The 22,982-nt window shown below is 33.0% G+C and overlaps 2 protein-coding genes across 2 annotated transcripts; one reads left to right on the forward strand and one right to left on the reverse strand.

The window, feature by feature from the left end:
- Nucleotides 1-571: 571 nt before the first annotated feature.
- LOC126720243 (protein trichome birefringence-like) lies at nt 572-3,869 on the forward strand. Its single transcript, XM_050422562.1, has 5 exons — nt 572-1,459; nt 1,715-1,907; nt 2,094-2,287; nt 2,371-2,529; nt 2,621-3,869. Exons 1-5 carry the CDS (start codon nt 813-815, stop codon nt 2,982-2,984), a joined length of 1,557 nt encoding a protein of 518 aa, XP_050278519.1. The 5' UTR covers nt 572-812; the 3' UTR covers nt 2,985-3,869.
- Nucleotides 3,870-16,074: 12,205 nt separating this feature from the next.
- LOC126720249 (peroxidase A2-like) lies at nt 16,075-19,662 on the reverse strand. Its single transcript, XM_050422567.1, has 4 exons — nt 19,355-19,662; nt 17,838-18,029; nt 16,904-17,069; nt 16,075-16,759 (listed from the first exon to the last, which is right to left on the reverse strand). Exons 1-4 carry the CDS (start codon nt 19,592-19,594, stop codon nt 16,308-16,310), a joined length of 1,050 nt encoding a protein of 349 aa, XP_050278524.1. The 5' UTR covers nt 19,595-19,662; the 3' UTR covers nt 16,075-16,307.
- Between the last annotated feature and the right edge of the window lie 3,320 nt (nt 19,663-22,982).

A 22,982-nucleotide genomic window follows, 5' to 3' on the forward strand; every position in this document is an offset into this window, starting at 1 on the left:
AGAGATAGATAATATGACATGAAGGTGAATTTGAAAACTAACGTGAGTGTGATCCTATTTTGTAGATAGTGTTTTACATAGCATGGGAGTTAAAGAAGTATTTTTACCAAGTTTTACCTCTACTTTAACCTACGGTGTAGAGGTGTTTTGGATCCAACAAAATGTTCATTCCAAACAGAAAAAATTCCTTAAATAGTAGTATAAATAAATCATATAACTCATTAAAAATATCATGTGACTATAAATATATATGAATAGATTTTTTTAACCGCCACGTAGTGGGTTATATAAAAACTTTTTCCTTTAGAAAAAAAAAAAAAATTTCCTCTAAGAAATAAAAATTAAAAAATTGGGAAAAATTGGCAAGACCTTTTTTCTTTTTGGTTGATAATCTATTAATCTTCAATTTAATTCAAACTACAAAGCAAGAATTATAGTTGACCTCACAGACAGTTCTTAAAACTTCTGGAAGACGTTAGTGTATTAAAATCGAAAGACTCAACTGAATTAGAGGAGAATTTAGCGGCCATATAGGCAATCGAATTTCATTCTCAACTGACCGAACAAAAAACAGCTAAGAATAGATTCTTTTAGACAAAAAATGTTACAAATTAAGTTAGCATACCCGTAAGGAGGAACATTCAAAGAAAGCAAGCTTCTCGTATTACCCTCGTAAAATTATTCAAGAATGGCAATTCTGATATTAGCATGTACTCTTAAATGTACTTCCTCTCTCTTTGTGTCTCAGTTCTTCACTCCAAAAAGCATCTCCCCAATCTCTCTCTGTGTTGGGGTTTCTAAATCACACTCCAATGGCAGTTTCACCATCATCGTCGCCAGCAATCACAACAATATCAATACCATATTCAACCCCAAAACCAGACGCTATTAAGCCTTCGTTCTTTCCCATTTTCATCTCAAGAAAAGCCATGGCTTTTGCCTATGGATCCACATTTATCTTTGTGGCCTTCACTGTCTTCTTGATCATAAACCTTTCTGGCTACTCTTCCCCTTGGTTCAAGAACATCTTCCACACCTCCTCCATTTTGTCTCACCTTTTCCCTAACTCTCCTCTGCAAAACTCATACTCTCAAACCCACCTTCCTTTTTCTCCTCCCTCAAATACCCAGTTCCCTATTTCCAGTAAAGGTTCATCTTTTTCTGGGAAAAACAATGGTAGTGACAGTGATAATGTAGAGGTTGGTTTGAGAAAGAATGGTACGAAAATTGGGGTCTTTAGCGAGGCATTGTCTGAGAAGCAAAGAAAACGGAGTTGGTTGGAGATGATGAATGGTTGTGATGTTTTTGATGGGGAATGGGTGAGAGATGATACATACCCTATTTATGTGCCGGGTTCTTGTCCTCATATAGATGAGCCTTTCGATTGTTTCCTTAATGGCAAGCCTGATAATATGTATGAGAAGTATAGGTGGCAACCCAAGGGTTGCAGTATTCCAAGGTAATTTTCAAAGCTAGTTATAGCTCACAGTTGTTATCTTTGTCTTGCATTGTTTAAAATGTTTTCTATGCATTAATCATGCTAAACAATAAAGCCCACGTCTTCTTTTAGCTGTTTATTTATGTATTTGAATGCTAATATATAAATGACACACAAACACACACAAAATGCTTTGGCCGGATTGTTTTTTATTTTGAAACTAGCTTGTGCCCTTTCTGGTCAGGGAGATTGATTTCAGATGAATCTGTTATGCAGGTTGAATGGTAGGGACATGTTGAAATTGTTGAGGGGAAAGCGTCTGGTTTTTGTTGGGGATTCTCTAAATAGGAATATGTGGGAGTCTCTTGTTTGCATTCTTAGAAATTCGGTGGAAGATAAAACTAGAGTTTTTGAAGCCTCTGGTAGATATGAATTCCGGTCAGAGGGTTCTTATTCTTTTATATTCCAGGTACGCTGATCATCATGCATTTTGTTTTATACTGTGAAGTTTGGAAATTGAAATGTTCAATAGTTAGGACCTGAGAATACACAAAAATACAACAAAATATGATGAAAGTACATGGACAGTGAAAGAAATCTCTTTTGTCAATGTGTTTTATTTATTGCTTGTGGTTGTATACTTGTATGAATATAGGATTATAATTGTTCGGTGGAGTTTTTCCGATCACCATTTCTTGTTCAAGAATGGGAAATGCCAGACAAGAATGGTTCAAAGAAGGAAACACTTCGCCTTGATGTGGTTGAAACATCCTCTGATAGGTACAAAGGTGCAGATGTTCTCATCTTCAATACAGGGCACTGGTGGACTCATGAGAAAACTTCCAGAGGGTAATGCCAATGACCTTCTCTCTTTATATCCCTGATGTTAGGACACTGAAACTGGAAACCACAATAATGTAATAATCTTGCAGGAAGGATTATTATCAAGAAGGAAACCATACCTATGGTGAAATGAGTGTTGAAGAGGCATTTAGGAAAGCTTTATCAACATGGGCGAGATGGGTGGACACCAACATTGATCCAAAGAAAACCGTTGTATTTTTCAGGGCCTATTCTCCCTCTCACTTTAGGTAAATAGAACATAAAAAAAGTGTACTTAGTTCTATAATTCCATAATCAATGAGGAAGAAGCCTCTTCATTCTCTTTTTGTCCATTTACAGAGGTGGAAGATGGAATTCTGGTGGGGAGTGTGATAATGAGACTGTGCCATTTAAGAATGAGGCATATTTGTCAGAATATCCAAGTATGCTGGGGATTTTTGAGTCAGTAATGAGGGGGATGAAGTTTCCAGTCTTCTATCTAAACATTACCAGAATGAGTGATTTCAGGATTGATGCCCATCCATCAATTTACAGGAAGCCGAATTTGACAGAGGAGGAGAGAATATCGCTTTTGAGATACCAGGATTGCAGCCATTGGTGCCTCCCTGGTGTTCCTGATACATGGAACGAGATCATATATGCTCAACTCCTCAAACATAACCAACAGCAGCATCAAGAACTGCAGAAGACACCTGCAGTATAAATAAAAACAAACGTAGCTTCTCTGCCATGGGTATAAGCATGATAAATTAATACTTATCCAAAAACTTCACCATAATGGAAAGTAGTAACCCAAGTTATTGCCCAAATTAGCAGTTGCATTGACCTAGACTAGATAGAATGTTGAAGAGGGGTGCTATCTAAAAGTTGCATTAAGCAAAGGAGTTTAAATCAATTTCCAAAGGGCAGATAGATATTGTGAATTGTTGGCTGGTTCCCATAGCTAATGACAGAATCTCCAACTATTTATGGTTGCCGACGGTTGAAATTACAGAACTAGGTAACCATAAAATGTTGAAGCTTTTTTAATACTCCCAATATCAGCCAATGATACTGTACTAGTTCAGTATAAGGACAGATAGATATCAAGAAGTATTTTCTTGCTCCCAGAGCTAATGACAAAATCCTCAACCATTATGCTTTGAAGCTGGTTCAAATTGCAGCAAAGGCCACTAAAATATTGAAGCTTCTTTGTCCAGTTGTCCTCCCAATACAATGGATGATACTGAACCAGTTCATACATGTTGAGTATCCTGTATTCACCCTCAAAAACTGTTATTGAAACACCTTTGCTTTATGCAGCTCATAATTCAGAAAGCATCCATTCCTTTGTGAACCTTTTTCTTTAGCAGAAAGCAACTGCCTTTAGGCAATAAACGTGGTTTTGAGTTATACTGCTAGTTTTAGGGATCAATGGCACTTTATTATTTATAGTGAAACGTTAGGAGCGTTTCAAGAAGTATAGAAGACAAAGTGGGATTCTTGGGTTGGGGTTGGTATGACAAGCTGTAACAAATATTTATTTTTTTGTATTTGTAGGAAAGGGGTTGGTGGTATGACAATGTGTAGCATCATGAACTTGTGTATAAATCTGTTATGATTAGCTATTCAATTTAACTGATGAATGAATTGAAAATACAATTACTATTTGGTTTATGAACAATCCGTCTACCAATTGGTTGATTACATCTCTAGATTATCTCTGATTAGCTGTTTCTTTGAAAAGTGGATGAAGTATTTCTTTGTAAAATTATGTTTTTCATGCTTCTAGATCATGCCAAAATATGTTGTTTAAATTATATATTTTGTTCATTGAGTACTCTCCAGAAGGTACTTTCAAACCCTGTAACCCTGTATCAATTATAGCATATAATGCTATAACCACAACAAATTTTCACAACTTTTTTCTTAACTTCCAAGATGGCAAGTTGAAAACCAGTAAAATTTTGGAATACAAACCATCCCCTATCTACTTTCCAAATCCCTGCACCAATAAATTATTTTCTCTTTAGCTACCCTCTTCACAACCCACCATGTATTTTCCAATTGGATTCTGTGGAAGTGAATCCAAGGGAGAGGAAGAGAAATTAATGGATAATGTTTTTAGGAAAAGAAAACCCTGATGAGCAAGCCAATATTCATATGTTTAAGGTGGGAACATATCATGAATATACTTTAGATTTGTATTATTTAATATGAACCCTGAGAATTTTTCTTCAAGGAAATGCATTAGTGTCGTATACTGGATATAATATCCAACAGGAGAGTATAGAACGAGAATGTTTGACATTTTGCAGCTTATCTTCTAACAGAACTCTCACTGGAAGTCATGCAATCTGAAATATATAGTTATATACTACAGGGAAAAAAACATCATATAGAATTTTTTGCAATCAGCAATCAGGATATATAGTAATATACTATAGGGAAAAAAACATCATATAACATGTTCTTATCCTACCAACCATTATAAGTTTTTTGCTCAGATGAAATATTCATTCAAAGAACACCAAGGGACAAAGACCACACTAAAAAAAACATCCATCAAGTTACACAACTAACACAACTCAGATACAAAATAGCCTCACTTATTTAAATTGAGCTATATAGAAGAGCATCTGATCCAGCAGGGTTGTCATTAACTTTTACACAATTCAATCTAATCTCTCCATCCGTTCCCCATTAACGGGCTAATGTTCCCCATTTTAATCATTGACAGCACAAAGCTTGCAAAGAAGGCTCTCTGATCAGCAGTAAAGCTGTTGACAATGTCAATGCGTATCTGCCCCGGTAACTGAAATAACGCTCAGGTGTGTGCAGTCGAGATTCGCCACAACAGTAGAATCTCCATTCTGGGGGCATTTTCCCCGCAGAGTTTGTGAGTAGGTTGTGTTTAAGGTCGGATCAGGATTACCAGTGCTGTTAAAATTGTATAACCGGTTGATGAAGAGGGCACATTGAGCGCGACCAAACGTGTGAGCACCTGAAAATCAATCATGAATGCCAACTTTAAATCAAAACTCAAGCAATTCTTTCATCACAATATGTCATCAACTCATTATCTATACTTCTATTTAAGAGATTTCTCTTGTTTGGGATGAACATTTTGTTAGTTCAAAAATACTCCTACACTCTTAGGATTAAATACGTACAAAATTAAAGGATAACCTGATAAAAATACATCTCTAACTCTCATATATAATATTACCTACAAAATATGACTACTTTCCCGTTTATTTAATATATATATATACACACACATATATATTACAATTTGTTATAGGATTCCTTTACTAGTAGCGCAATAACCACAAGTAACTTCTACTAAACTCAAGCTGTCAATTAAGGGTTTTTTTTTTTTTTTTTTTTTTTTTTTTTAAAAACGTGTATTGCCTTCCATCAAAATTTTATTACTTATCCATTTTTTTAGGAGTCTAATTTAGATATTCTCACACAATTTCTATAATTTAAAAAAAGATATACCTCACACATGTTTGATATATATATTTTCTAATTTTTGCCTTCCATCAAATTTTTACTACTTATCCATTTTTTAGGAGTCTAATTTAGATATTCTCACACAATTTCTATAATAATAATAAAAAATATATATATCTCACACATGTTTGATATATATATATTTTTACTAAAAATTAGCATACACTATTTTTATTTAAAAATATCTCACACCTCTCTTTTTTTGTTTCTTTGCACGGACTTTTATATTGTCTCTCCATTCTTTCCCATCCTCATTTCTCTATGTTGCCAAAACTGTATTCAACAAACTTCTCTAACTGAATTGATATGAAATTGTGGAACCAAACCAAAAATTATGGTTTATTAAATTGTTGGTTTTTAGACCCCTTAAACAATTAATTAAACCTAGGTAATTAGCCAAGTTGTTACTTAGTCCAATTAAACAAGTCTAGGTTATCACAATAATAAAGATCAAATCATGCAAAGCAGCGGAAAATAAATAACACAAGATATGATCACCCAGGAAACCAAACCGGTAAAAACCTGGGGAAGATTTGACCTAGCTATCCTCAAGGTAAACTTGAATCCACTATCTTGAAAGAATCGAAGTTCATACAAAAGGACTTACAAGCACCCCCGCTTGACTTCCTAATACTATCAACCAGTAGAACTTACTGACATGACCACGTGTAAGTTCCGAATTCACGGACTCTTTCTTTCTTTGGATTCCCACCAGCTACAAGCACCCCCGCTTGTATATTCTTTAAGCTTTAATGGCAGCAACTGAATTGATCATCAAGGTGTAGAAAATATCTCCTCCTTGAAAACCCTAAGTTTGTGTAAAGAAAAGCTCTTCTAGATCTCACAAGAGATTTACACAAACCGCAATATGAGCAACCTTTAGAGAGCCTTTGGGTACAAAACCCTAAAAATAAAAAGAGGCACAAGGGGCACTCTAATCTCTCTAAAAACCACCTTAAAAAACGTTCTAGGGTTTCCCTTATATATAGGAGAGTTTTACTTGAACCCTAATACGTTTAAGTAGAGTTTGGGCTGAACTGGAACTCTGCGGAAAAATAAATCTGCACGTGGTTCGATCGATTGAGTCTAATTTTCGATAGATCGAGCCTTGCAGATTTAGTCCAATAAATTCTGCAATCACTCGATTCCAATTTCACAAATAAACATACTTTGAGCAAGCCTAAACCTAGACTCTATGTTTTGATCATGGTTTGCCAACATAATACAAATTGAAGTTCTAATACATTAGTTCCTAATTTCTTAGAACCTAACATAAATTATTAGTAGTTTAGTACTGATTGATAGATGGGAAGAAGAAACAGTTTATTTTGTTATCGTCTTTTTATTTTATTGTTTTTTTGTCTTTTTTTTTTAAATTTTTTGTATTAAATATTTCATTTTATTACTTGATTTGGTTTGAAAATGTATATTTATCTTTTAAATTGACAGTTCTAATGTGAAAACGTAGAAGAAGAATCATTATCACCAATGTGATTGTGCTTTTTTTTTTTTTTTTTTTTTCAGGAACTTGGTCTATACCTTTACAATTTGGATAGAACTGTGGAAGGGTATTATTTTTGCAATCAATGGTTAATATGGATTTTGCATTGAACTAAAAGAAATGAATGAATGGAAAATTATGACATAGTTTTACTTTTAGTTGGTATGTGATGCAAACAATATAATATTATTTGAAATATTAGCAATAGTTGAAAGGTAGTTCTAGCTTTTCACTTTGGTTTAGGACAGTTTTCTTTTAGTCCCAGGACCTACTTAGGTAACTAAATTAAAATGTGTACAATCTTATGAATCTCATCACATAATAAGTTAAAAATATTCTTTCCAAACTAATTTGTTTGACAAAAACTTTATCCTTTTAGTTTAGCTATCATATTGTAAGATGACATCATTTTAGCATTGCATGTAAATTAAGGTAACAAACATTTAGGGTTCATTTGAGAACCGCTTATTTTGCTGAAACTGAAAACTTTTTGTTGAAAGTATGTAGAAAAATAAACTAACTTTTCTCAAATCCTAAATGAAACCTTAGTTTAGATACTTCAAAGTAGGTGTTTAAGTTATGTTACATTGGCATTATATTACATTCAATTGAGGTGATAAGTTGTAATTGGTCTAATATCACTTTTAAACATATTCACCATTGACACATTTTTTACACCCTAATCACAATCTACCATCTTAGTCTTTGCAAGTGTAAAATTTTGTGTGAATGAGTGTGTTCCAAGATTTTAGATCTCTCAAACTCTATCAAAAAATGGCCTAATTACTGTTATTAGTCCTTGTTTTCAATAAAATGTCCGTTGTTTATTACACTTCAGCATTTGAGTTTTAGTTTCCTTCTTCTTCTTCTTCTTCTTCTTCATTTTTTTTTCACTAGAGTAAAAGAGTTAATAAGAGAAAAGATTAAAGGGAAGAGTTTGTTGTTATTATACCAACTAGTAGCAGACTTGCGCGATGTGCGAGAAAATTTGATATGAATATGTTTTATTGCATAATTACTGAATTAATATATTAGATTGTATATTGTATATATTTAAAAGTCAATATGTGTTATTTGAAATTATGTTTTATATTAGAAATTTTTGTGGTGCAACAACTAACAAATTAAATATATTTAATAGTTTTTTTTTTTGAGAAAGAAATATATTTAATAGTTGGATATTACATATAGTGAGATGTGTATGAAAATACAATGCAATAAATTTTATATAAAAAAAATTTTCCATGTGAGAACTATTAGATCAAGTTCTAACCATGTATACTTTGTTTATTACTATACAGATATATGCGATTCAACACTTACAAGTATATTTTTCTCCAAAACAAAAATCTACATCTCTTTCTTTCACACAATTGAAACTAAGTGAAAAAGTATATAAAGATAACTATGCAATAAATCATAATCAATATATCATAAAGTGGAAATATAAAATAAAATAAAATGTAAAGAGCAAACTTTATTTCATTATATGAACATATGAACAAATCCCGCAAAATATAACTCTTCAAATTCATAAACTACATGATTACTTATATTTTATAGTAAAATAAGATCAATCCATCCATCATGACATTGTATTATAGTCTAGATATAATTATATAAAAATCAAGTTTTGTTGATCATGTTTCATAAACCAAAAGTACCATCCATACATCTAATAAAATCTTTAAAGAGTAACATGTGAGAATTCTTAATTTGAACAGCCGATAATTTATATTTATATATATATATATATATATATATATAGAGAGAGAGAGAGAGAGAGAGAGAGAGAGAGAGAGAGAGAGAGAGAGACATGTAGATGGGTGGTGGAGGAGGGATGGTGGGTTTTGAACCACAAATAGGGGACACCATAAAGAATGTTACTAGGCTATCACTTGAACCCCCCAAAAATTAATTTAAGAGGCTAGAGGTAAGGATAATAGGAATTTCAATAAAGAATTAATCAAATTCCTTAAGGCTCAGTTTGGGAATTCATAAGGGAAGAGAATGAAATGATCATAAGGGAATGGAAATGAATGGAATGTATTTAAGTAAGGGAAAGGAATGGAAAAAAATGAAATGGAATGGAATTAAGTAACCTTGATTGGATGTTTTAAAATAAAAGAATGAAAATGAATGGAATGTAAGTAATCTTGTTTGGGAGCAACATGGAAGGAATGGAATAGAATCATTTTATGACAATATTACTATTAGACCTCTATTTTAAAATAAAGAGTTGAATATACAGGGGTATTTTGGGAGTTTTAGTAAAAAATTCATTAAATTTAATTCATTTCCCTCCCATTCCTCCCAATTTTGAAGGGAATGAAAATTTGAGGTTTTAAGGGAATAGAGAGGAATAAGTGTTCCCTCCTACCCATTCCATTCCCTCCTACTTAAATTCCCAAACAAGGGAATGAGTTTTCCATTCCCTCCATTAAGGTTTCGTTTAGGAGTTGATAAGGGAATGAAATGATCATAAGAGAATGAAAATGAATTGAATAGAATGTATTTAAGTAAGGGAAATGAATGGAATGTAATGAAATTAAGTAACCTTGATTGGATGTTTTAAAATAAACGAATGGAAAGGAATGAAAATGAATGGAATGTAAGTAATCTTGTTTGGGAGTAATATGGAGGGAATGTAATGGAATCATTTTATAACAATATTACTATTAGACCCCTATTTAAAAATAAAATGTTGAATATATAGGGGTATTTTGGGAGTTTTAGTAAAAAATTCATTAAATCTAATTTCATTTCCTCCCATTCCTCCCAATTTTGGGGGGAATGAAAATTTGAGGTTTTAAGGGAATAGAGAGGAATGAATGTTCCCTCCTACTCATTCCATTCCCTCCCACTTAAACTCCCAAATAAGGAAATGAACCTTCCATTCCCTCCATTAAAACTCCCAAACAAGAGAAGAAAAGAATATTCTAAAATTATTCTTTTCATTCCTTTCCATTACATTCCATTCTCTCCTCCAAAACGAGACCTAAAACTCCCAAATAAGGGAAGGGAAGGAAAGGGAAGAATATTCTAAAATGATTCTTTTCATTCATTTTTATTCCATTCTATTCCCTCCTCCCAAACAAAGCCTAATTAGTATCTATACATAAAAACATTGATAGCATAATGATGCTCTAGAGTAAAAAATATTTTGTCTTATTCTCTTTTTGGATTTTTCCTTAAATATGATCAACTAAACAAAGTAAAAGTTTACCAAGAAAACTCAAATTAGCTAAAAATTTAATGGTATGGAGATGCCTAGTATTTGTAATAGAATGAACAAAATAAAAATCACAAACAGATTTGAGAAAAGACGCATAAGATTTCTAAAAAAAAATTTACCAAACACATGGGATGCAAAAATAACAAAATTACTACACTGAAAACTTTTGACTTTTTGACACTACAAATAAGCATAAAAAATTTTCATTATCAATATGTTTCATATCAACATTAGGAATTTCCACAACAATGATAGGCCAAATAAAACTACATTGACAATTCTAAGTCTCAATTAAAAATAACAAAATTCAATATCATTGAAAATTTTGGAAAGGAAAACAAAAAAGTCACTTCAAAAAATGCAAGAATACTAAAAAGAAAGGAAAATGAAAAAAGAAAAAAGAGATCATTTTTGATTGTGTGTTTTGTTTACCTCAATTTCCTATTGTTGCCTTAACTTTGAAAGTTTATGACAAAAATAATTGATGTCTTATCAAAATAGTGAAAACTAAAACTTGATTAAAAAAATATGGAGAACAATTAGTATTGTGCTAATATTTTTTTGTTGTAGATGATAGGTGATTGTATCTAGAATGTGCATTGGTATATATAACATTGTAAAACTTAAATAAATAATCAATGTATGAGTGAGGGAGAGATAAGATTGTGAAAAACCGAATTTTTGGAAGAGAAAACACTATAATAGTAGATAAACAAAGAGACAATGTTTGATGTCTTCTCAAAATGGTGAAAACTAAAGCTTGGTTGAAAAATATGGAAAACAATTAGTATTGTGCTAATTTTTTTTTTTTGGTAGATGATGGGTGATTGTATCTAAAATGTGCATTGGTATATCTAACATTGTAAAACTTAAATAAATAATCAATGTATGAGTGAGAGAGAGATAAAGTTGTGAATAACTGAAATTTTGGAAGAGGAAACACTATAACTATAGATAAACGAAGAGACACACTTAAAATGTTAATTTAACCCACTAAAAAGATAATGAGTTATTTAACTTTAACAATTACTTGAAATTAAAAAGAAGAAAACGAAAAGTTGAAATCAATTAGGGTATTTGAATGGTCAAGTATTTGTATTTAATGAATAATAATGTTTGTCCATGATCTGTATTTAATTATTTTATATAAAAAAATTTTAAAAAAAATCATAAAGAGAAAAATGATTTAAAAAAGAAAAAGAAAAAGAAAAAGAGTATGATATGACTGATGAGGTGGCTCAACAGGAGCATAACAACATTAAATGCCATGTCTTTGCTTTTAGATATATATATAGATGAAATTGATTCTTCAGCTGTAATGGTGAGAATATCAGCATAGGATACAGTGGCAAGACAAGCAGTTTCCAACGCAGTCTATATGTTATCAACAACATCATGACCTCTTGCTGAGTTATTAACTTATTACTAGTAGGTTGCCCGTGCAATGCACATAAAATTTTGTAATATTTTATGTAAAACGGTTTTGGATAATGTTGTACATATATTATAAAGAAAAAGTAAACTAAATTAGAGTAAAAAAACATATACATTTTGAGATATTAAAAATTTGTTTAATAGTTTTATTGCATATTTATTGCCTTCTTAAGGTAAGATTAATTTTTATTTAAATCATGAAACCAAAAATAAATGCAAAAAAGTAACGGGACCATAAAAATCAACTAGTTTGCATTGTGTTCACATATTTCATACCATGAAATAAAAGTATACCCAACTCTCTAACCATCTTCCACTCATCGATAATGCGACATTAAGACATGGAAGTGAAGCCTTTGTTTTCATTTTATTCTTCTTAGTCTTCTTACTATAAAACGGTTTCATTTTAGTGTCTTATGTGAGCATTCATTTCTCAGCAGCCTTAACACTCCCCCTCAAGTCCTGAATATCTTCAAGTTCTATGACTTGAACTAGAGAACAAGATTTAGAAAATTTAGGAGTAAAGATATCAATCAACTCCAACTTAGTCACTAGTCTATAGTAAAAGCTAAAATTCCCAAAGTTTTAGTAAAAACATCTGCCACTTGGGAATTATTGGCTAAATGAAAAGTCTTAACAACTCCCTCTTGAATTTTATCCCTCACTAAGTGACAATCCACTTCTATGTGCTTTGTCCTTTCATGAAAGACAGGATTGTCTACAATATACAAAGTAGCTTAGTTATGACAAAATAACATGACAGGTTTTGGATGATTGATTTTCAAGTCTTTAAGCAGTTGAAGTACCCAAGTTATTTCACAATTAACACTGTCATGGCACTATATTCGACTTCATCTGAAGACCTTGAAACCATGCCTTGTTTCTTTGATCTCCATGAGACTAAAGCTTCTCCTAAGGAAACATTATAACTTGTCTAAGACCTTTGCTGTTTGGACAACCAGCCAAATTTACATCACAAAAAGTTTTAACCTGTAAATCAGATTCACTAGGAAAGAAAATTCATTTTCCAGGTGAACCCTTTATGTATTGAACCACTTTATGAACTGCTAACATATAGGGCTCTAGGTTGAGTCAAAAATTGACTTAATCTGTGAACTGCATAAGCAGGGGTAGAGCTAGGAATTTTTTTGTTTGGAGGACCAAATTGTGGTACTAATATATTAGTCAAAAGTCAAGATAAAGTATCACACACATGCATAAACATACACACACATATATAAACCTTAATATTTTGACAGTAGAGAAGATCATAATTTATAAGGATAATTATACTTTACCCACCTATGGTTTTCCTCTAATTTGACTTGCCTACCCGTGGTTTCAATTTTGACACTTTACCTACCTGTGATTCCCTCCGTTACTAATCTGTAACCCACCTCTGTTAAAATTAAGGGTAAATAGGTATTTTTGCTCAAATTTTATGTCTCTCTCCTCCCAAAACAAAAAATAGCACAAAAATACAAGAGAAATAAGATCAAAAGGTGGTATTTGTCTCTCTCTTCATTCACATAAATCTTGAACATGAAGAACATACCCAAAAAAAAAAAAACCCAGATCAACCTATACAAGATCACTGACTTAATGAAACATCTTCGAAAAGATTTAAAAGCCACACGTAACTGGGACAGGTTGTTTGTCATGGACTGGAAGCTTAATTGACCCATAGATATTATCTAGCGGCAAAGTTGATCTTTACATTCAGGTTGCCCATTCAGAACTTGGTGAGTCGATTTTTCTTCCATCTTTAACCCAACCCCTAGAAGGTCCTCAGCTCTTCAAGCTAATGAAATCCATCTTTAACCCACTCTACTTTATCCTTCCATTATTTTTTTTTTTAAATAAAAGATTTTATTTGTTCTCTAAATACCTACAATTCAACGTATAATGATCAAGAACTAGCACACTGTTTGGCTACTGAGAAAAAAAGAAGGTAAAAGAAAGACGATTTGAAATATTGAGTCATATGCTCTATAATGCTATAATGCTAAAAAGGGCATTGAAAAATTGGATTAGCCAAATGGTTTAATGTAGACCCAGTCCCTAAAAATATGGAAATTTAGTTGTTCTCGACCTCTGGTCCTTTTACCATGGTGTTAGTTTTTGTTATTATTGAAATTTAATTTATATATAGATTTCAAATTTTGGGTTTTTTAGAGTTAAGCTGTAAGATTAGAACCCAATTTTCATGGAGGGACAAGGAATTGATTCAGCTTTAGTGGCGCCTCTTGCCAACTGGAGAAATGATTTTTCGAAGATGTTTCATTAAGTCAGTGATCTTGTGTAGGTTGATCTAGGTTTTTTTTTTTGGTATATTCTTCATGTTCAAGATTTGTGTGAATGGAGAGAGAGAGAAATACCACTTTTGATCTTCTTTCTCTTGCATTTTTGTGCTATTTTTTGTTTTGGGAGGAGAGAGATATAAAACTTAAGCAAAAATACCTATTTACCCATAATTTTAACAGAAATGGGTTACGGATTAATAACGTAGTGAATCACAGGTAAATAAAGTGTCAAAATTGAAACTACGGGTAGGTAAGTCAAATTAGAGGCAAACCATAAGTAGGTAAAGTGTAATTATCCCTCATTTATAAATATAATGTATACAATACTATAAATTTCACATATGTATATTCACTAAATAATACTTTTAGGAATATTAATTATATTTTAAACGCTAATGAGTATACAAAAGTTATTTAGTTTGATACTAAACATATACAAAAAAAGACCATGACCCCCAAGCTTAGCTGTAACTCCACGTACCCCTGCATAAGTAATGTCCGACCTTGTCAAAGTCAAATACAACTCATACAAAAGTCTTTCTATCAACCTGATTTGGGTCTACTAAGACTTTCCCTTCATTTTTTGGAAAGTCTCAAGTTTTGCTCCATTGGAAGTTTTGATGGATTTGAACCCAAAAAACTTGTGTCTTTGAGAATCTAAAGAGCATACTTTCTCTGGTTTGGACTTATACCTTTATCATTCCTTGCCATTTTAAGATCCAGAAAGGATCTTAAATAACCAAGATCCTTTAATCCAAATTTCTCATCAAGGTTTGTTCCTCAAAAAAAAAATTTCTCATCAAGGAGCTTTCTAATTTTTCAACACAATCAACATCATTACCTCAAAAACTGGATTGTATTCACCCTCAAAAACAGTTCTTAAAACACCTTTATTTTATGCAGCTCGTAATTCAGAAAAGCATTCTTCCTTAGTGGACCTTCTTCTCTGGCAGAAAGCAACTGCTATTTTAGGCAATAAGCGTGGCTTTGAGTTATACTGCTAGTTTTAGGGATCAGTGGTACTTTATTCTATATAGTGAAACGTTAGGAGCGTTTCAAGAAGTATAGAAGACAAAGTGGGATTCTTGGGTTGGGTTTGGTGGTATGACAAGCTGTAACAAATATATAAATAAATAAATATATATATATATATATATATATATATATATATATATATTGTATTTGTGGGAAACGGGATGGAGTTGGGATTTGGTTTAGTGTGTTGTTTTCACCATGAACTTGATGATAAATCTGTTATGATTTTGCTATTCAATTTAACTGATGAATGAGTTGAAAATACCATTAGTATTTGGTTTGTAAATAATCTTTCTACCAATTGGTTGATTACATCTCGAGATTACACTTACACCTTTGATTAGCTGTATCTTTGAAAAGTGAATGAAGTATTTCTTTGTAAAATTATATTCTATTCATTTCATGCTGCTGGATCATGCCAAAATATGTTGTTTAAAATTATATATTTTGTTGATTGAGTACTCTCTAGATGCTTGTAATCTCAAACCCAGTATCAATTATCTTGAAATAGACAAAATATTTAGATATATTGTTATGCATGAGAGGGACAGAAGTTACAACACACAACATGGATATGTCTTTCTCAGACTGTTTCAATTCAACAATCAAGATATATACTACAGAAAAAAAATAATAATAATAATTAAAAAAAAAAAAATCATAACATGTTCTTATCCTACAACCATCATAAGTTTTTTGCTCAGATGAAAGATTCATTCAAAGAACACCAAGGAACAAAAACAACACTAAAAGAACATCCATCAAGTTACACAATTAACACAACTCAAAACAAAATAGCCTCATAACATGTTCTTATCCTACCAACCATCATAAGTTTTTTGCTCAGATGAAAGATTCATTCAAAGAACACCAAGGAACAAAGACAACACTAAAAAAACATCCATCAAGTTACACAATAAACACAACTCAAAACAAAATAGCCTCACTCATACTGACCATCATTACCATTGTAACTTAGCACACATTTTATTTATGCTTAGACTTAGCCATAACACTTATTTACATTGAGCTATATAGAAGACCATCTGATCCAGTAGAGTTGTTAACTTTTCCACAATTCAATCTAATCTCTCCAGCCGTCCCCGTTAACGGGCTAATGTTTCCCATTTTAATCATTGATACCACAAAGCTGGCAAAGAAGGCAGTCTGATTAGCAGTAAAGTTGTTAACAATGGCAACGGTTTCATCCCCGGTGGTTGAAAATAGTTCTTGATCGCTCTGGAGTAGACCCTCTAGAGATTGAAGATTAGAGAAGTACTTATTGTCAAAAACATCAGGTGTGGTGAGGTCGAGATTGGTTACAACAGTAGTATTTCCATTCTGGGGGCATATTCCCTGTAGAGTTGATAAGTAGGTTGTGTTTAAGGTTGGATCAGGATTACCAGAGCCGCTAAAATTGTATAACCGGTTGATGAAAGTACTACATTGAGCACGTCCAAACGTGTGAGCACCTGAAAATCAATCATGCATGCCGACTTATATATATCAAAACTTAAAAGCAATACATTCATCATAATGTTATTAACTCATTATATTATATATATATCAATTGTGATTGGAATTTGTAAGCTTATGTGCGAATAAATAATAATTACCAGAGAGGGCAACAAGATCGGTGCTGTTGAGGCCCACGGCTAAGAACTTGGCTTTCAGAACACTAAGGGCTTCTGTGGGACCAGGAAGGAAAAGACCAGCAGCTGTTCGGTTTGCTGTAGTGCTATCCCTTCTTCCCAGTGAAACATTCCACGAGGGACCTCCTGCCTGTGAGCGTGGATTACTTTTACTTTTAGTTGGTATGTGATGCAAACTATACATGTTATTTAAAATGTCAGCAAATGTTGAAGGTAGGACTTGCTTTTCACTTTTGTTTTAGTAATATATATTGTGGGTCTAGTAGAAGGACATAGTTTTCTTTTAATCCGGTGGCTTACTTATTAGTTTTTTTTTTAACTAAAAGTAAAACGTGCAAGAATCAATCGTCACAGAATAAATGAAAAGAGATTCCTCCAACCTTGTCCTTCTAGTTGAGCTGTATCATATGGGGATGCCATTATTTTAGCATTGCATGTAAAGCAAGGTAATGTACATAAATTTAAAAACAAAGTATGCGGTTATGTTATATAGGCATCTTTTTACTATTGAGGTGATAAGTTGTGATTGGTCTAATATCGATCATAACTTTCACTTATGTCCACCGGTGACATTTTTCACACACCAATCACAATTTACAATTAATCTCAATAAGTATGAAAAATTTCACACACCAATCACAATTTACAATTAATCTCAATAAGTATGAATATGGTCGGAATAAATTGTGTCCCTAGATATTAGGTCTCTTTCAAACCCTATAAAAAATGGCCTAATTATTATTATTAGTCCTTGTTATTTTCAATAAAATACCCCTTGTAATGTTGTTTATTTACACTCCAACCTTTGAGTTTTAGTTTCCTCTTCTTCTGTTTTTTCACTAGAGTAGAAGAGTTAATAAGAGAAAAGATTAAAGAGAAGGGCTTGTTGTTATTATACCAATGAAACTGATTCTTCAGCTGCAATAGCAAGAATATCAGCGCAAGAAACAGTGGCAGGACAAGCAGTTTCCAACGCAGTCTTTATGTTATCAACAACACCAAAGCCCCTCGCCGAGTTATTATTTGGAGGAGCCTCTTTCTCACTTTGTATGGTAGCGGAGTTGTTCAACAAAAGTGATCCATCACATCCCTGCAACAAAGTTAAAACATATGTTTATTAGACAATTCAGACAATTTAACAGTAAAAAGCCCATTAAAGCAACATGTTCTGGCTGCTAAGAAATTAGAGGGGAAATAATTAGAATTTGATTTTGTTGTTTCACAAAATTTTCAAGAATTGTGTTTAGATTAGCTCTTTGATTATTTGCTGAAAATGGGTAAAAGTTTAGTTGTATCTAATAAAATTGAATTTTAAAAGCTATGAATAACTAAATAAATTAAAAAGTTGAAAGCTAATGAAAGTGAATTTTATATTTGTTCATAAACAAAATAATTTAAAATCTTAAGGCTAAAAGCTAATCCAAACATACTAAAATGTCTTCACAATAAAACTTGAATATGTTCTACTTTTGGATCAAGGTATAGAAAGGTAAGGTTTCAAATTATCTTTCATTTTCATTTCATCAATTGTCTTCCTTTATGGTTTTTTTTTTTTCCTTAGATTGTTGGTAATGGATATATGCATTTCTTGTAGAGTGTGCTAAGATTGACGTAAGTTGATAGATTGTAACATCTTTGGACAATATTCTGAAAGAGTTCCCTAGTATAGCACACTAGTGCTCTTTTCTCTTTTGGCTTATACTACTTTTTCAAGCTTAAGGCAAAGGTGAGAAGCTAGCTAGCTATAGCATTAGTCCCTTTCTAATTAAGAAGGTAAATGCATGCCAGTTTGCTAGCTCAGGCGCTCTTTAGAAATAGAGAGACGGGTGTGTGTGCAATTAAAAAGTTCAATGAAAGATAGGTTTGGGTCACTTTCCACAAGTAGTTAGTATTTAAAAAATAATAATAATAAAAAAAAAAAAAACTTTATTTGATATGATTCAGAATAAATCTTGAAGTAAGCCTGCTAAGTTTTCTCTACTAGGATGAATTAATGGTGTGTGACGTGTGCTGCAATAAAACCTTACTTTTTTCCTTCATTATTTGCTTGAGCTTTTTTTTTTTTTTTTTTTTCTTTCAGACTTACTTTATTTATGTACAACTTTTTAGAGACTTTTTTTTCTAAGTACATCTTACTTTTTTTTTTTTTTAAAAATAAGCAAATAAAAATAAACTCACCCAAGTACTAAAATGGAATAAACTCAAGTAAATGCAAAGAGAACTATGAATTAGCTAGTATATATGCGCCAAGTTTTATGGCCTCACTTCCATCATACTCTCAAGAAAAAGAGTAGTAATATGAGTTTAAACTCATTAAAACAGGCAAGAGTGAAAGACTGTTTTTTTTTTCTCTACTGTTAAACTTTGTGAAGGTAAATTCTTAAGAGGAAACAAAGCAAAAAGTTAGAGAAATACATTGACAAAGCAGTCATGGAAGTGAAGCCTAATGAGGCTACCGCCAATTCGAGCATCTGTCTTTAAAGCCTCTGAGATGATTCCACGTACGATGTTGGACGCGTTTGGACACGTTGAATCATAGAATGTTGGACTCAGCTGGCCATGAGACAAAGATCCTCCAAGCAAAACCACACATAAAAGACCTATCAGTAGCGTACAGCAAGAAGAAGAAGAAGAAGAAGAAGAAGAAGAAGACATTCTTTTCTGCAATATTATTTCACTCTAATAAACAAGAATAGCTTCAATGTCTGAGTGTTCAACAAACCAAATTGTGAGCCTATTAAAATGTCCACTGCCCATGCAACAACGTACAACTAGATATTTTAGACTATTATGACATTGTTGAATATATTGTAAATATCTAGTCTTGTAGATATTTGTCACATAGAATATCTTGTAGATATTATCTTGTAGATATTAGTTTAGTAGTTTTATACTTAGTTAGTTAGGCCACTTGTCATTTTGTATTGGCTGATTGTAGAGCTTGACTTGGTCCTCTGTTTCTACTATATAAAAGGAACAGAGTCAGTTATTTTAATATACGAAATCATTTCACACAGAAGCTCTAGAAGATTCACTTTCTCTCTGCATGCTTTCCTTCACGTCTCTGCATGCTTTCCTCCATTGTTGATCCTTCTTCGAGCTTGGATTCTTGATTTCAACATGGTATCAAAGCCGAACTAGATCAGAGTCTTCATTCTTGGTACACTCTATATTTGCTAGTTCAATTTCTAATTCAATTCTTTCTCTTCTTTGTGCATTTTTTCAGATCGAGTAGATATCTCTTTGTATTTTCTCTTGATTTGCGCACAATTTTCTTTCCCCTATGTTTTGATTTTCTTTGCAATTCTTAGCAAATTAAAATCAGAAATTAGGGTTTCAATAATTGAATTTCACTTGGATCTTGATTTGATTGTTGAAAATTCAATTCTCGATTCTTATAATAGAGACTTAGAGTTTCTATGATTGAATTCATTGTCTAAATCTTCAATTCTTCAAAGATTTACATACAATTCTTGGTTCAATTCTCATTCTAAGAATCTTGAATCTTTCGTTACTGTTCTTATTGAATTCTGGGATTTTTGAGGCCTTCGTTGTTGTTCTTGTTGAATTCTGATTTAGAATTCATCATTATTAGCTGTGGAGTATTTGTTCCTAGCCTTGTTTGTAGTTCATCAATTCTTGATCTTTGATCTGAAGAAATGAGTGATGGCACTCCAAGAACCACAGCCACAATTCCAACCATTCAGCCATGGGAGAACTCTTCCAGCCCATATTTCTTGTCAAACAGTGACAATCCTGGTGTATCATTGGTTGTGCAACATCTCACTGAGGAGAACTACAGCACCTGGAGTAGGGCTGTTCTCATAGCTTTGGATGCCAAATCCAAAATAGGTTTCATTGATGGTTCTCTGTTGAAGCCTCAATCTGTGGATCATCCTCTTTACACTACTTGGTGCAAATGCAACAGCACTGTTCTAGCGTGACTATTCAATTCTGTGTCTAAGGATCTTCAACCAAGTGTGGTTTATTTCAAAACAACTAGGGAAGTTTGGTTGGACTTGCAACACAGATTCTCTCAAGGCAATGGACCACGCATCTTTGAGTTAAGACAAGAAATTTGCTCCTTAGCACAAGAAGATTTGAGCATCAGTAGCTATTACACCAAGTTTAAGTCACTGTGGCAAGAACTTTCAGATTATAGGACTTGCTCCTGTGGTCATCAGGCTGAAGATTGTGTTGTCTTTTTTTATGGGGTTTAATGAAACTTATATCACAGTTAGAGGGCAAATTCTACTGATGGATCCCATTCCTCCCATGGGCAAGGTGTTTTCTCTCTTGATTCAAGATGAGAAACAAAGAAAGGTTGGCAAGAAGAATACTATTGAGTCTTCTGCTCTAGCAGTCAAGACTAATGGTTCTTGCAGGTCATTCACCAAAGCTAAGTCTGGCAGACCACAATGCACTCATTGTGGTCTTTTAGGCCATGTTGTTGACAAGTGCTACAAGCTTCACGGATACCCCCCTGGTTACAAGTTCAAAAACAAGGCTCCACAAGCAGCTTCCTTTGCCAATAATGTTGTAACAGCTGATGCTTTTCTTGATGAAAGTGTCAACTTAACCCGATCCGAGTATCAACAATTACTTGGCTTGCTGAATTCTCACAGTCACTTTGGTACACAAGCAACACTAGGAGGTGGTTCTGACACACACCAAGTTGCCAACATCATCACTCAACCTACTCAATCTTCCTTTGCTCTTCAGGGACATGAGGTTTCAGGTATTTGGTCAGCTCCTTCTTTAGAATATTCTGTTTTTTCTTCCAGTACAGTCACAACTCACATTAGTTCCAATGACTGGATTTTAGATAGTGGTGCTACAGACCATATGATTCATTCCATCCAATTCTTTACTTCCATTACCTCTATAGTTCACATCTCTGTTAGATTGCCCAATGGTGACATGGCTAAGGTTTCACATATTGGAATTGTTTAAGTTTCTCCCACTTTGCTATTAGAAAATGTGCTTTGCATTCCCACATTCTCTTTCAATTTAATCTCCATTAGTAAACTGACTCAATCCTCTTCTTGTTGTTGCATCTTCCTCTCACAATTTTGTCTAATTCAGGACTTACAGCACTGGAAGATGATTGGGTTGGGTAAAAAGTAAGGTGGGCTCTACACATTACAAAGAAGTCAGTTTACTGCTTCATTACCTGAATCCGTGTCTACTGTACTTGCTAAAGTTTCTAAAATTTCTTCCTTTTGTTTCAATTCTTGTACATCTGATGTTGACAACACTAGTCTATGGCATTGTAGGTTAGGTCACCCTTCCCCACAAAGATTAGTCTTGTTGCATTCTCTTGTACCAGATGTCATTAATTGCAATATCAATAAAACTTTCGACTGTTCTGTTTGTCCTCTAGCCAAGCAAAAAAGGTTGCCTTTTCCTGCATCTATTTCTTCTTCTTCTTGTTGTTTTGATATAATTCATGCTGACATTTGGGGCCCCTATTCTACTCCTTCTTTAAATGGCTCCAAGTATTTCCTAACTTTGGTAGATGATCATAGTAGGTGTACTTGGGTCTATTTAATGAAACACAAGTCTGAGACTTCATGCTTAATTCAAACCTTTTATAATATGATTTTTACACAATTTAAGGTTCCTATTAAGATGCTTAGATTTGATAATGGACCTAAGTTTGCTTTAAACTCTTTTTATGCTTCTAAAGGCATCATACACCAGCTTAGTTATGTAGAAACACCACAGCAAAACTCAGTGGTTGAAAGGAAGCATCATCATCTTCTTGCTGTTGCTAGAGCTTTGAGATTTCAAGCTAATCTTCCTTTGAAGTTTTGGAGTGATTGTGTTCTCACTGCAACTTACCTAATTAATAGAATTCCTAGTCCTATTTTGCATGATCTTACTCCATTTCAAATATTGCTAGGTAAGCCTCCTTCATATATTCATCTTAAATCTTTTGGATGCCTTTGTTATGCTTCTATCTTGGCTAGAGACAGGTCCAAATCTGATCCCAAGGCCAAGGTTTGTATTTTTCTTGGTTATCCTTTTGGTACCAAAGGAT

Source organism: Quercus robur, chromosome 1 (assembly GCF_932294415.1).
Source record: "Quercus robur chromosome 1, dhQueRobu3.1, whole genome shotgun sequence".
Lineage (NCBI taxonomy): Eukaryota > Viridiplantae > Streptophyta > Magnoliopsida > Fagales > Fagaceae > Quercus > Quercus robur.